This window comes from Drosophila busckii, chromosome X (genome assembly GCF_011750605.1).
Source record: "Drosophila busckii strain San Diego stock center, stock number 13000-0081.31 chromosome X, ASM1175060v1, whole genome shotgun sequence".
NCBI lineage: Eukaryota > Metazoa > Arthropoda > Insecta > Diptera > Drosophilidae > Drosophila > Drosophila busckii.
Window position 1 is genome coordinate 20,877,845 of NC_046608.1, and position 13,878 is coordinate 20,891,722.

The 13,878-nt window shown below is 45.1% G+C and overlaps 1 protein-coding gene across 4 annotated transcripts; it reads right to left on the reverse strand.

Moving 5' to 3' along the window:
- Nucleotides 1–227: 227 nt before the first annotated feature.
- LOC108606698 lies at nt 228–13,860 on the reverse strand. Of its 4 annotated transcripts, none has more exons than XM_017997069.1 (6): nt 13,332–13,860; nt 4,798–5,013; nt 3,219–4,726; nt 3,064–3,159; nt 2,747–2,951; nt 228–2,690 (listed from the first exon to the last, which is right to left on the reverse strand). In XM_017997069.1, the coding sequence occupies exons 2-6, from the start codon at nt 4,886–4,888 to the stop codon at nt 910–912; spliced, it is 3,681 nt and encodes a 1,226-aa protein (XP_017852558.1). In that variant the 5' UTR covers nt 4,889–5,013; nt 13,332–13,860; the 3' UTR covers nt 228–909. The 4 variants fall into 4 exon arrangements, with proteins under 4 accessions (XP_017852558.1, XP_017852559.1, XP_017852556.1 ...); XM_017997070.1 differs by lacking the exon at nt 13,332–13,860 and adding an exon at nt 9,822–10,031 and having other exon boundaries at nt 228–2,687; XM_017997067.1 differs by lacking the exon at nt 13,332–13,860 and adding an exon at nt 9,822–10,031.
- Nucleotides 13,861–13,878: the final 18 nt, after the last annotated feature.

Below are 13,878 nucleotides of genomic sequence, written 5' to 3' on the forward strand. Positions count from 1 at the left end.
AAATAAACATTAAAACCCGCAAATATATGCAAACAAACTTATGTTACACATTACAGTACACTGATTACGACTAAATAAAATGGAAGCTTATTTGTTTTAAAAATTGTATTTTAATTTTTTAATTTTTTTTTTTTTTGTTTTTCAATGCAAATATTTTGTTGTTTATCTTGACGTGGCGCTTTTAATTACATTTAAAGCAAATAAAGCAATTGTGGCCGTGTGCGTGTGTGTGTGTTTGAAATAAAAAAAAATGCACACATGCATGCAAAATGCAAGCCCCTGCCCCTGCCTCGGCCCCTGCCACGTATACGCGATATGCTCGGCTTAAACAAAGAGGGCGCTTTAAAATGCAAGCAGCGTAAAAGATTAGCCCGATTAATTCAGCTTGAAGGCGTCTCGACTCTTTTCACATTGCAACGCACACACCGGCTTGAGTTCAAAGGGTTCAGGGTTCAGTGTTCACGCCCCCACCCACGTTCTGGTCACCAGCTATGCCTTAAACCACTTGAGAATTCCATGGCGCGCTTACAGTTAATATGTAGCAGTGGCTTTCGTTGCGCGTTCCGCGTTGCGCGTTTCGCATAAATGTTGACGTGCATGTGCATAAAAACCTAAAACCAGATTCCTTTTACCCCAGTCCGTACATGTGGTAAAGCTGAGATTATGTATAGATCCCATATATTCCATAACCTTCCTGTGCTTACTCAGTCTTTCGGCTTGCTAAACTGTTCGAATACATTTCGTATAGCCTACTATATTTTTTGGTTTTCGCAATTTTGTTGAAATATTGAACAAGGAATAACAAATGTTTAGCTAAATTTGGTACAAACAATTTAAAAAAAGAAAATAAGAATATGAAAAAAAAAAACTTGAAAATATGTAAAGCTAATAAAAGTTTGGTGCGCACTTTCAGTATCTAAAGTGTGGATTAGGTATATAGAGGGAGGGTGGTCTATTGACGCCTTCATAGTTGGTGGCCGCATTATTCTCCTGACTTGCACTATGCTCAGTAAAGTGATATGAGTAGGGATTCATATTCATGTTCATGTTCATGCTCATATCCAATTGCGGGGCGTGTGAGGCGTCGAACTGCAGGACATGATTGGTGTAGGCGCAGTCCTTGCAGCTTGCGTCATGCCAATGGGGCGATGGTGGCTGTGGCGGTGGCGTTGGTGGCAGTGGCGGCGGCGGCGGCGGCGGCGGCGGCGGTGGAGGTGCTGGAGGTGCTACTTGAGGCTGTGCTGCTGCTCCTTGCTGTATTGACAGTGGCAGCGCGACCGCCGGCTGATAGTCAGATGGATAGTGCATGCCATAGGTATTTAACAAAGGCGGAGTTGGCGCTGGCAACGTTGGGGCAGCGTCGGGCAGCAGTTCGTTTGGCATGAAATGAATGTTGGGTGGCACGTTGGTCATGCTGGGTCCATTGTGGTTCATTTGGGTGCCACTGGGTGGCATTACGCCCATGTTGTTGACCAAGTGTGGCGTTACATTGGGATTGACAAAGACATTGTCGTTAATCTCGTACATCATGGGCGAGGGATCGACTCGATTGCTATTCTGTGAGACGATTAAACGCATTAGCGGCATGGGTGGCATGGTGGGCATCATGGGACCAGTGGGTTGCATAAACAAGCTGCTGTATTGCTTGCCAGGATGTTTATCCTCTTCATCTAGCTCTTGCCCTAGCTCTTTTTCAATTTCACCAGCTTCGTCGACTTCATCTTTTGGTGCTTGATCTTGCTCCATCGACTCGTTGAGATTGTTGCTGTTGCTGGTGTCACTGTTGCTGTTGCTGCTGCCGCTGCCGCTGCCAGAGGCGCTTTGTGACTTATCGATACTGTGGTTGCTGTCAGGCGGTTCATAGTCAAAGGGCACATTGAGCACAGCTACAGCTTCTCTGACATCGTTACAGTTATCGTTATCGTCATCGTTATCCTCATCGTTGTCACCCAAAATTTCACTTTCGGTCTCTGTCGACCTATCTGGGCCTTGAATATCATTATCGCTCACACTTTGCGCATCGTTATCATTGTCCTTGTCGTTATCGTTATCGTTATCATTGTTGTCCACTGAGGAGCTCAAACTGCTTGAAGGCAAATTGGACGTGCTTGATTGCAACACCGAAGAGACACTTATCATACTATCCGACAACTGATCTGACATTCCGCTCGACGAGCAGGAAAATTGACTGTCGACCCCACTTCCGTTGCCAATGCCACTGCCACTGCTATTGATATTGCCGCTGCAATTGGCGCTGCAACTGTCAGTGCCTAGCTGGGGCAGCAGCAAGCTTTGCGCTACGAGCTGCTCAGAACTTAAGCTAGAGGAGCTGCTGTAGGAGGAATTGCTGCTGCCACCGCTGCTTGGTTCTTGTTGCTGCTTTGATATTTGGTGTTGCTGCTGTGGCAATGGCGCTGGCACTGGAATTGGGAACGGGACGGGGGGCGGCATCATTGCTAGCTGATTAATCGCTAGCATTGGCATGGGGCTAAGACTATCATCGCCCAAAACTGGCGCCGTCATTCGACTAGGCATGGCCCGTGGGCACTGCTGCTGCTGCTGCTGCCCATTGTAGGGCAAGCTGTAGGTATTGAAACGATAGCCATAGTGCGAGGCTGGCGTCGGCGCTCGCTGCATTTGAGGTGCATGGGGGAAGGCATGAGGACGCGCATGCGGATGCACAGGCACTGCTGGTGATCGGTCAACACGGTGGGGAATACTCGTAATGCTAATTGCAGCAACTTACCCATCGGTCTGCCCCAGAAGCTAGCACAGGGAGCCATCAGGCAGGGCCCATTCGGCTGCGGTGGTGGCGGCGGCCCTGCAAAGTGTGCGCCACAAGGAGGCGGTGGTACGTGCGGGGGCAGAGGCGGCGGCGGATACATGCTAATGTGCATGCACCAACAATGATACTCGGTCTGTGTGCCCACATCGAAGCGCATCGGACGTTGCTGCGCAGGTGGCAAGCGTATGAGAGTGTGAGGGAGTGTATGAAGAGAGAGAGAGAGTGTGTGAGAGAGAGTGAGATAGAGGGCAGTAAGAGTTTGGATGGGGCAACCTTACCTTTGTACGCGGTAGATCCAGCGGCGGATGACTCGGCGGCGGCAAATGATCTGCACGGACGTCTAGCCAAGGGCGATCAGAGCTCTGTGTGGAAAGCTGATTTGAGTGATTAGCGATGGAGGATGGAGGATGGAGGCTTAGCGCTATCAACTTACCGTTGGCAGAAAGAGACTCGGATGCAACGGCGTCACGCCCAATAGGGCGGTAGTGTATGCCGCCATCTGTGCTTGCGACATTTTGGCGAAGCGACCACGCAGCAGCGGCAGCATGAGGTTGTGCGCACGCATTATCAGATTTCTTAGTGTCGCCATATACTCGGAGCTGGATAAGCTGCAGTCACTCACCTGGCTGGCAAATTCCTCGAATGAGGGAAAGTCGGATAGAGCATCGATGCTACTGCTGCTACTGCTGCTGGTGAAGCTGTAGCTGATGTTGTTGCCACCAGCTTCGGTTCCCATTCCGGTTGGCTGTAGCGGTAAAGTTGACATTGCTGCTGCTGCTGCTGCTGGAAGTTCAACTTTCACTTTAGTTGCAAATGACGGCGCTGCTGTTGGTGCTACAGCAAGTTGTGGCACATAGCCATAGGGCAGCCAGCAGTCGGCCTTGCGTGGGTGCACCAGCTGAACTGGCGGCTGAGCTGCTGCCTGTGGCTTCTTTTTGGGCTTAAAGGCTGCTGCTTGCCACCATTCCCGCCGCGGTGCTGGCAATTTGGCTTCTGATTCGAACCATGGATCACGTGGCGGCAGCAAACGAAGCTCCTGTGGGATTGCTGGCAATGCTCTGGGCCACCATTCCGAGCCTAAGATATGGCCACGCCATTCAGTAGCGGCAGATGCAGTAGCCGCTGTAATCGCTGCCAACAGTTGATCAACATTTTGCCAAAGCTCCTCGCTGTTGTCGTCGTCGTCGTCGTCGTTGTTGTTGTCTTCGTTGTTGTTGTCGTCGTTGTTATTATTATTGCTGTTGTTGTTGCTGTCGTTGTCGTCGCTGTTGTTGCTGTTGCTGTTGCATGTTGAAGTCCCCGCAACTGCTGTGGACTCCACTTGCTCCTCTCTCAACATTTCCGGCCAAAACTCTCGCGCTATTTTAGCTGCTGTTGAATGCTGACAAGGGATAAACACTGGGATGTGCTGCGCAGCCGCCAGAGTCTTGGCCACATCCATGGACTGTTTGTGCGCATGACGCCAGCCCTCAAATGTGGGTGAGGCTGTCGGTGTGGGGGGAGCCAAGACTTGCGATTGCTGCTCTACGTGCTGCTCGGACCACCATGGACCACGTATCGGTCCGGCTGCCACCGGCGGCTGCTGCTGCTGCGGCTGCTGCTGCGGCATTAGATTGAGATTCGCCTCAACGGGGTATAGAAATGTTTGCACATGCGCTGGCGGTTGCCCATTGTACAGCAATATCTCTGATATTGGCGCACGATCGTAGAAATCCTCTAGGTTTGGATCCATGGGGCGTGGTGGTGGCGGTGGCGCCGGCACTGGATTTATCTGCGCCGCCTGCTCCAGCGCCATCAGATGCGAGGCATACGAGCCCATGGGATGGAATACGGGCGCATAGGGCGACATTTGGCCGCTCATGAGCAGCGGCAATTGCTGCGCTGCCGCTGGCGGCACCAACGGCACATTGTAGGTCACATTATGTGGCGTCGACTCGATTACTAGCAAATGTTGGACAAGCGTTGTTAGCCCAATGTTAAACCTTTTGTCTGCTGATTGCTGCTGCACTTACCAAAAGTCGGCATGTTGTTGCTGGAGATGAGATTGGCCCAGTGCGGCGATGATGAGCCTATGGATGGATCTGTCATGTTGTAACACTTCATGTGTATGCCGCATGCAGTTTGCAGCGGCAGTGCAGCGGCGTCTGTCTCAGCGGGCACTAGGAGCTGCACATTGGTTGTCAGTCGATCCGTTGCACTCACGTTGCACTGCCACACCAAATGAAATGCTAAAATAGAATAAAAAAGTAAATTAAGCTAATAAAACAATAGCAATCAAAACAAAAAGCCGTAGCGATAACAGTTTGCTTTCAGTTCTCTTTAAAAAGTGCGCCGAACGTGCCTCGCATTGCTGAGAGCCCTTGGAGCTGCAATGCTTTATGTCCTTTCTACATGTTTTTATGCCCTTTTGTTGCTGTTGTCATAAGATCAAGCGCCACGCACAAGAATCTTTCATGGGCAACATTTTTGCAATTATTTCAAATATTTTTCAACACGGCTTTGAAATGCGACGTGCCGACGACTGCCGACGCCACCAGCAGCAGCTACAAGCAGCAAACAAAAAAAATTGTTTTATGTGCATGTGTGTGTGTGTATAAAAGTAAACCCCTTTTCTTTTGTCTTGGGGCAAGTGCAAAAAATGTTTTTCACATTTTATGCTGTGCATATTATTTTTGGCTTGTTGCTGCTGCCGCAGCCTTGGCGCGAAATTAGTGGCAAGCGCCTGAGCAGCAAACCGAACGAAAAAAAAAGGCAGCGCAGATAAACTTTAAATAAAACATGGCACACAACATGCTACTTGGATTAGGGTAGCTTCGTGACGGGCAGACGGGTGAAGGGCAGACAAACGTCGAACGCTGGCGCAGACCGCAATTCGAATAAAATCCTTTAGAGCTTTTGACTTTTAACTCATCCGTTTAACGAGCGCTTGTGTTCGTGAGACGTCGAATGGTAGTATGGAAGAAGATTGCCAGGCCAAGGATAATACCCTTGACACCTACATAGCCGCACATATACACACACAGACAAGTTAGCACGTCGCCAACGTAATCTCAAATAAAAAACAACAAGCAGTGGAGAAATATAGATTTCAAATCAGTACAACTATGGAAAACTTTGCTTGGAAAATATCCTATAAATATATTTGTACTATATCTTTAATTTAATAGCATAAAAGCATATCAAAGATTCCTTTTTAAAATCATAAATCACAAAAGAAATTGTTGCTTTACTTTCGTATCAAAATCAAATTATTATAACTGAAAAATTCTTCATATATTCACTACATTTGAAAGTTAAATCATTTTTGGCACCATCAAATATTTTAGTATTTTTTTGTGTTATTTATTTGCTAATGTCAAATTAGCTCCAAGTCCACTAAGGAGTCATAAAATACTGAAACGATCTACAGATTTGCAAAGTATGTGACAAGTCGAGTCAACAGTTGAACACAAACTCAGACGGAGCAAAAAAATGCACAAAGCGCAAACGTTTTAAAAATTTTATGAGCCTCTTTTTTAAGGGGGTTGTGGGGTGGGAACTGAGAGAGGGCGTGAGTGCTAGTGTGCGCATATTTCTACATAACATTGTGTTGTGATTGCTTTTGACTGCACACACACACACACGCACACATGAACACACACCTCCCCTAGAGCACTTGAGTTCTTATGAATGCGAGTCAAATCGATTGACGACGACTCGCTGTCCCAAGCAATTGACTATGGCGCTCTTTCTCTCCCCCCTCTCTCTGTCTCTCTCTCTCTCTGTTTTGCTCCCTCTGTTGTGTATAGATGTTATTGAGGCCATTTACGTATTTGAACAATTGCCACTTCATACGCATAATAAACGAATTGTGCTGAAAGCCGTGAAAAGGATGCACAAGGCGTCGATTGAGGCGTCGTTTTAAGCTTAAATATGCAACAGACAGACAGACAGACGGACAGACAGAGAGCCCATCGGCAAACTGGCTTATATACGACATTTATTAACTTGTGCTCAGCAAAATATGTACGTACACTTGTCATGCATACGCCCCGTTGGACGGCAACGCCCACCCAACGAAGTATGCTTCGTTTAATAAATTGAGCGTTTTATGCTATTTATGCGGCTGATTTGACATTAATGTGCCCGAAAACAGACACACACACACGCACACATACATCACACGCAGCATGTGTGTGTGTGCATGTGTGTGTATTTACATGTAAGTCTCTTACTCAAGGGTTGGGAACTGAGGCTTTTTTATTTATGACAACAGCTGTTCTGACAACTAAACATTGACTGGGCCTGAGTACATATGAGTGTGTTGAAGCGTTAACAGCTACACACACGCACGCACACACACACACACATACGCACATCATTAATCATTTAAACAGCTCGCTGCTTAGCACTGTCTGCCAACTTAAGCTTTATTATCACCCCGAACAACAAAAGAAATGCTAAAAGAAATGAAAAGTTTGCACATCAAGAAAGTGCCGTTAGCGCTCTTACCTGTGTGTGTGTGTGAGTGTGGACTAACTGCGCGTAACTTGTCTTGGCTTTCTTCTTGTTTACTCTGCACAATTGTCTATTATATCGATTTCAATATATATGTCCTCTCTCTCTCTCTCGCCCCTTTCTTGTTCTGTTTCGCCTTCTCCTCTCCACTCTCGCTCTCTTTGACGCATTCCCTTATCCTGTGCGTTCTTTGAAGTAAATACTCTTTTTAGTTTTGGACCGAGAGATTTAGAGATTGCCAGCACAGCCTACTTCAGATTGTATACTAATTGCTAGAAATTCTAATCCACTCATTCGAGTAACAAATGAAGTTACACAAACACACAAAGTGATGCAACTGTCTGTACCTAACGGTATTCATTTGTTTGGGGCTTTTTTTCGGGATATTTAGACTTTTCCCCGCTGGCAATTCCCAGTTGCCAATCACTGTCAAAGAGTTGAAAACTCTAGACGACAATAATTCACGTATGCGAGGCTAATAAATTAGAGATGCGCGCATCAAAAGGATAACAGGCATAACTTTTGCACACACACACGCACACACACACATGCTATAAATATTTGATATAGCTAGCAACAACAAAAACAACTTTGATATAAACACATTCTTGTCTCAATCAGCGCATATTGGGCCAACTATGTGTGTTGTGGCCATTGCTGTTGCCGGAATGTTCAACAGTCAGTCAGAGCTAGAGTCTCTCAGCTGATGCCTTCGACTGCGACTAGTACTATTATTATTTTGGGGCAGCGTATACTATAAAATAAGCTTAGCTGGTCATTTGCGGGGTCAAGCAGAGAAAGGCTCATGTGTTGTTGATGCGTTGGCTTAAGATAAGCAGCCAACAAATTGAAATGAATGTCAAATGATAATCAAAATAAATGCCTTCAAGCCAAACTGTCCCTATGAGAGTAAGAGCTGAGGACGAAGTGAGCGAGAGCTTGGCGGATGTGGCAGCCAAATGGCTTTAGAACTTTGGTAAACAATTTGACTTTAAAGATGATTCTATAAAATGAATGCTAAATTAAATCTGGCGCTTGAATTAATTCTGCATAAGCCAATCCCATACTTGGGCCAAACTTTAACGAATTCTTTATAAATTCAAAAGAGCTCGTGCCTATTTATAAATGAATGCGAGACCAGCTTGAGTACAGTGGGACTTGTGGTAAGGGGTTGTGCCAAGTGTTGGGCAATAAATTTGCGTTTGTGCTTGTGTGTGTGTGTGTGTGTGTGTGTGAGTTGCCTGGCACATGCAAATGTCTAAATGCCTAATGAGCGAATAGCTGGGGCAAAAAACAGAACACGAATGAGTCCTTAAAGATTAATTAATCTTTGCATGAGTGTGTGTGTGTGTGTAGCACATGCGGCTGCTATGAATGTGGCTGCCACAAACGACAACAACAAGAACAACAACAACAGTTGCCCTATGCGTGTTGCTGACCATTGTCCTTGCGTGCCTGCTGGTTACGCTTACGCTCAACGTTTTTGGTTTTTAAGCTAATGACACAAAACGTTGCGACGGGGCACAAAAAGGGAACTGCTGCCACTGCCACTGACGCTTGCTGCCACAAGTGCGCCAGAGTGAGTGAGTGGTGGGATGGGGGATGGGGCGAGGGGCAGAAGTTGAGGAGGGTTAATTTGCTAGCTCGGCAGGGTTGGCGGTCAGACCTGGTCAGGGCTTATCTTTTGCTTTTGAAGAAATAATTAATGACCTCGTTTTTGCCACTGTGTGTCCAGGCAGGCCAAGAGCAGCAGCAGCAGCAGCGGCAGGTCCTGGGCGACTGAGATGGGCCATTAAAAATCGTTTATTTCGATTTGATTTAATCCACAATAGATTGCCCTGTCGCTGCAGCGGCAGCAGCAGCAGCGAGCTCGCTTATGCGAGCCAATTTATGCACTCAATTTACGCGCGCAGGGACCGCCAGGATATATGCAAGCAGGATATACACACACACATACATATGTATGTATGCATGCAGTTCAGTAAATACGCTGCGCATTTATAAATTTCATTGGTTAATCCTTATTTTCGCATTAAACGAGGCGTAAGAGCGAGAGTGAAAGCCGAGAGAGTGAGAGCAAGGACGAGAGAGAGAGAGAGAGAGAGAGAGAGGACACACGCAACCGCAGCTATGGAAATTTAACGCGTTGCATTGTCCGCGACGCATTCGGCAATTAAACTAATCACAGTCGTGGCTTAAAACGCGATTTGTGGCATCGATTGCCAATTGTGGCAATCATGCCACCAAAAAATTTAAAAACACCAATCGACCCCCCGCCCCAAGCGGCCCCCTCTTGGCACTTGGCCACAAATGTCATTTGAATTGTTTGCATTTGGCGCCACACGCGACTGCCCCGAGGCTTTCGCGGCCATTTTTAAGCACCGCATGCCTCAAACCCAATCAACGCTCCCTCTAAACAAAGCGACGGAGATCAGTGTGTCCTGTTTGTTGTGCGTTGTGTGTTGTGTGCTCTGGACTTGGCGCCTAAGCCAAATGTTTAGTTACGGTTTTGGCCATATGAAATGCCGATAACACTTACCCAGGCCTAAAGCGGCATCGGGTGTAGGGGGGCGTGGTGCCCCCAAAACGGTTTCAATGGTCAGCAACAAACTGAATTATCCTGTCTGTCAGTTTGTTTATGCTCGATTATAGTTTATAGTTTCTATTTTAGGCTTACAAAACAAGCAGCGCTAAACAGTTTTCTTCTTTATGGTTTTCAATCGTTTGTTAATTTCCTTTCCTTTTGTTGTTTTCGTCTTCGTTTTCGTTTTTGTTTGCTTTCAGTTCAAAATTTAAGCTAAAAGTGAGCTGTTCGACTAATTTAAGCGTTTAAAGTCTTGGCAGTGCCTACTATTTGTTAACTAATTTTTGGGCAACAGATTTTACATTTACTTTAAATTTTAAATATTTTACACATTTGTTAAGTTGAAAAATGAATTTTTTAAAATATATTAAAATAATGCACTACTTTACTTTTTCCCTCAAAGTATTTCGTTGCAACAATTACCACGAAACAAAATATAAGAATATAGCATGTTGCTCTGATTAATGATGTTGAGGCAAGGCAAGTGGCTGGACAACCGCGCTAAACTGTAAGTGGGGGTGGTGGTTGTGTTGGTGGTGTCGGTTGGTGGGTGTAGAGCTGAAGGGAAATTCCCTGGTTGCTCTTTAGGGCAAGAGCCAACTGGGAGCCTCAAACGAATCCGTCAAGACTACGTCAATTTAATTGCGCACGTGACGTGCGCGACTCATGAATGGCAAAAGAGGCGAAGGGATCGAGTGGGCGGTGGGAGGTGGGAGGGAAAGAGAGCTGTTTGACGCCACGTGACTGTGACATTTGACAGCGGCTAAGGATAACATTTAACGGATACGCTCTAAGCAGCCGTAACAATTGCATTCTGCGGTAATAAACCGCTGGCCCCAACATTTGATTTTTTCGCAAATTTCATTAAGCAAGATAAATGGTTGGCTATTAAGCATAACAACAACAGTTACAGCAACAACAAGTTGCAGCGCAGCTCGGGCTTTGTATTTATGCAAAAATTCGTTATGGCTGCGCAGCAAGCCAACAAGAACAAAAGAAAACAAAGAAGAACGGAAACGGAAATCACACGCACTTTTGTCGCTTCACAATACACTAACAACCAGAGCGGTATCAATGGCAATTATAGATCAACAATAAGGCAAGAGCGAGATAGAGAGAGAGAGAAAGAGAGAGAGACAGTACTAATGCAAAACAATATTTTGTACATATAAGAAAATTAGGCTAATTAATTGCCTTTCCCACTAAGCCCATGAAGACAGCTAATTAACATTTGCACAAGTGAAAAGGGAACTAACCTACTCATAATATTTTAACTATTTTTATTTATTTAAAGAGCATATGATATTCGTTATTCCACCATTTGACGCTTCAACTTGTGGTTAGCTTTGTAGCTTTGGTGACATGATAAATTGCATGAAATTATTTTACAACTGGCAAGTAAGCAACCCCCAGGCCTGACAATCAACTGGGTGTGGGTGGTACGTATATTGTAACAATAGTCTGTAGCTGAAGCTGTAGCTGTATCTGTTATCTGGTATCTGTAAAATGCCATACTTAAAAGTTAATTGTAGCTGAGCGCAAAAACTTTTTGACGCTGCCGCACGCATTTGAAATTTATTCAAATTTTTGGCGTACAAACAAAATGCGACATGTTGTAATTCGTTTAGCAATTGCTGCTGTTGTTGTTGTTGTTGTTGTTGTTGTTCTTATTGTTGTTGTTGGTTACTGTTTGCTGTTTGTCTTGTTAGTCAAGTCGCCTGTTGTGCTTATCGTGCCCGCATTTTGTTAGCGTTGCCAATTTTTGTTAACTTTAAGATGTATCGCAGTCAGAGAGTTAAGAGACAGAGACAGAGAGAGAGAGAGAGTGAGTGAGTTGGGTTGAGGGGTTGGCTTGATGAATGCGAATGTTGTTAGTAAATCCGAAACGCGAATTGCGACAGCTGCTATTGCTGCTCTTGAGCTGCCTGTGTGCCTGCCAAATTGGTCATTAACTGAAGAGCACACACACTCACACACAGACAGACAGACAGACAGATGGACGGACAGAGTGTGCACCGTTGGAACATTTTAATTTCAGTCTGTCATCGGCAGACAACCGACCGCAGAGTTGCAGTTGCAGTTGCAGTCAAAACTGATTTGTCCTACGACACCTGAAGCCCACACACAGACACAGACACACACACACACACACACATGCACACGTCTATTTTGCGTACATGTTGTTGATTTCTAATTTCACGCTGCGTTGTGTGAAAATCCACACCGTTACCAAGTGCACTTCAGCGCGTTTATCTCATTTCATATGCTGGCTTTGGAAGGATTCATCTCTCCGCTCCTCCCACCATCGTCGCTGGCTCACAAAAATAATTAGTTGCCCGCAGAAAAACGCAGCCAAATAAGCTGAAGTGATTAGCGATAGCCTAATAGCTCTCCCTCCTCTCCCTCTCCCTCTCTCTCTCTCTGTTTCTCTCTCTCTGTCTTTTCGAAGCCTATGGCTATTATGACATTTAGTCAACAGTTGAACATGCTAACTTGAGATCTTGAGAGTTTTCATTGAAAACACATGCAGCTTCAGCAAACCCAGTCCCAATTATTAAAGATATATTCAGATGTATTCACTGGGAGCTGCACCTACACCTGGAAGTTGAATAGCCTTTTGTTTTGTATCTGTGTGTGTGTGTGTGTCTCCCTCTATTTCCTGCTGTGTAATTGTGCGTAGCGGTACGCGAAATTCAACAGACGCCAAGGCCTAGACAAAAGCCTAAACCTAAAGTCGAGTCTACTGCAAATGGAAACATGCGCGAGAGGGCGGAATTGCCTGCGGGGTGGGGTTGGTTGGCGCTAAATTACAAAAGAATGACAATCTGAGGTGTCGCCAAAGTTTTCACCTAGAACTCGCCTCGCCGAAGTGTTTTTATTTAACTGAAAAAGGCTGCAAGGCCTCTCAACTCTCTGGTCTGTCTGTCTATCTATCTACCTACCTATCTATTTATTTGTTTGTTGGTCTATTTGTTTTATTGGCTCTTATAGTATGCAGGGTGTTCATTGTTCTTGCCAAGCGCGTAAATTGGCCGCTAAGCTAAGGATTTTAGTGATTTGACAAAGCCCATTGTTTGTTTGCTTCGCAGACATTTTGTTGTGAATTATTTAATGCCATTGTCAGTGCGAATCGGTGGCTTTTTGGCAAGTTCAGCTTGCTTTTCTCAGAACGCTTGCAAAGTACAAAGGCTTATTATTAAAACTTTGTCAACTTATAAGATGGCACTTTAACCCGCGAAGGAAAGCGCCTCAAAAGCTTAGCAACGCACTCTTTAGATGAAAAACTTGCTACAAGCTTTATTCAGAATAAAGCAAAAAGCTTCTATAAGCGTAGCATGGATATGAATCGGTAAATAAGCTTTGTAAAATAAATATATATATTAAATCCAAATTTAAAGCAAAAACAAGTAAACCAGTTGCCCTAACACAATTCTAATTCGAACTCTAATATTACGCTTGACTTACCTGTCGCTTGACTTAAAAGCCTTTTGTTTTATATTATACGATTTACTGCTGCCTCTTCCTAATTTGTCTGTAATTTTGTTATGGGCTTAACAAGTAACCAAGAGCTGCAAGTAAAGAATATATAATTTAATTTATGCCGCGTACGATATATTACAAGGCAAAGCACTTGACTTACCAGAAGTTGCAACCGTGAGAAGTGGCCACAGCTTCGGGTTGCTTTGTGCGGGCCAATTCAAAAGCGAATATTTAGCCATAACTCTGCCAACTCCTGCCGAAAGAAGCAGCTTTCACTTTTGGTATACGAATCGTAGCGACTGCAAGTAATGAAATTAGATTTAGCAATCGCCATCGGTCACTGGTTAAACACTTGGCTACATCGTCGTTTGAAATTTGCTCAAATTCACAAACCAGGTCCCAGGACCAGAAAAAAATGTGTACCAATATTTAAACAAATTTACCAATTTAAACAAAAATGGACCAACCAGTTTTGGTACATTTGTATCACATGTGGGTGGTGCACAACTAAACATCAAAATAAACACTGGGT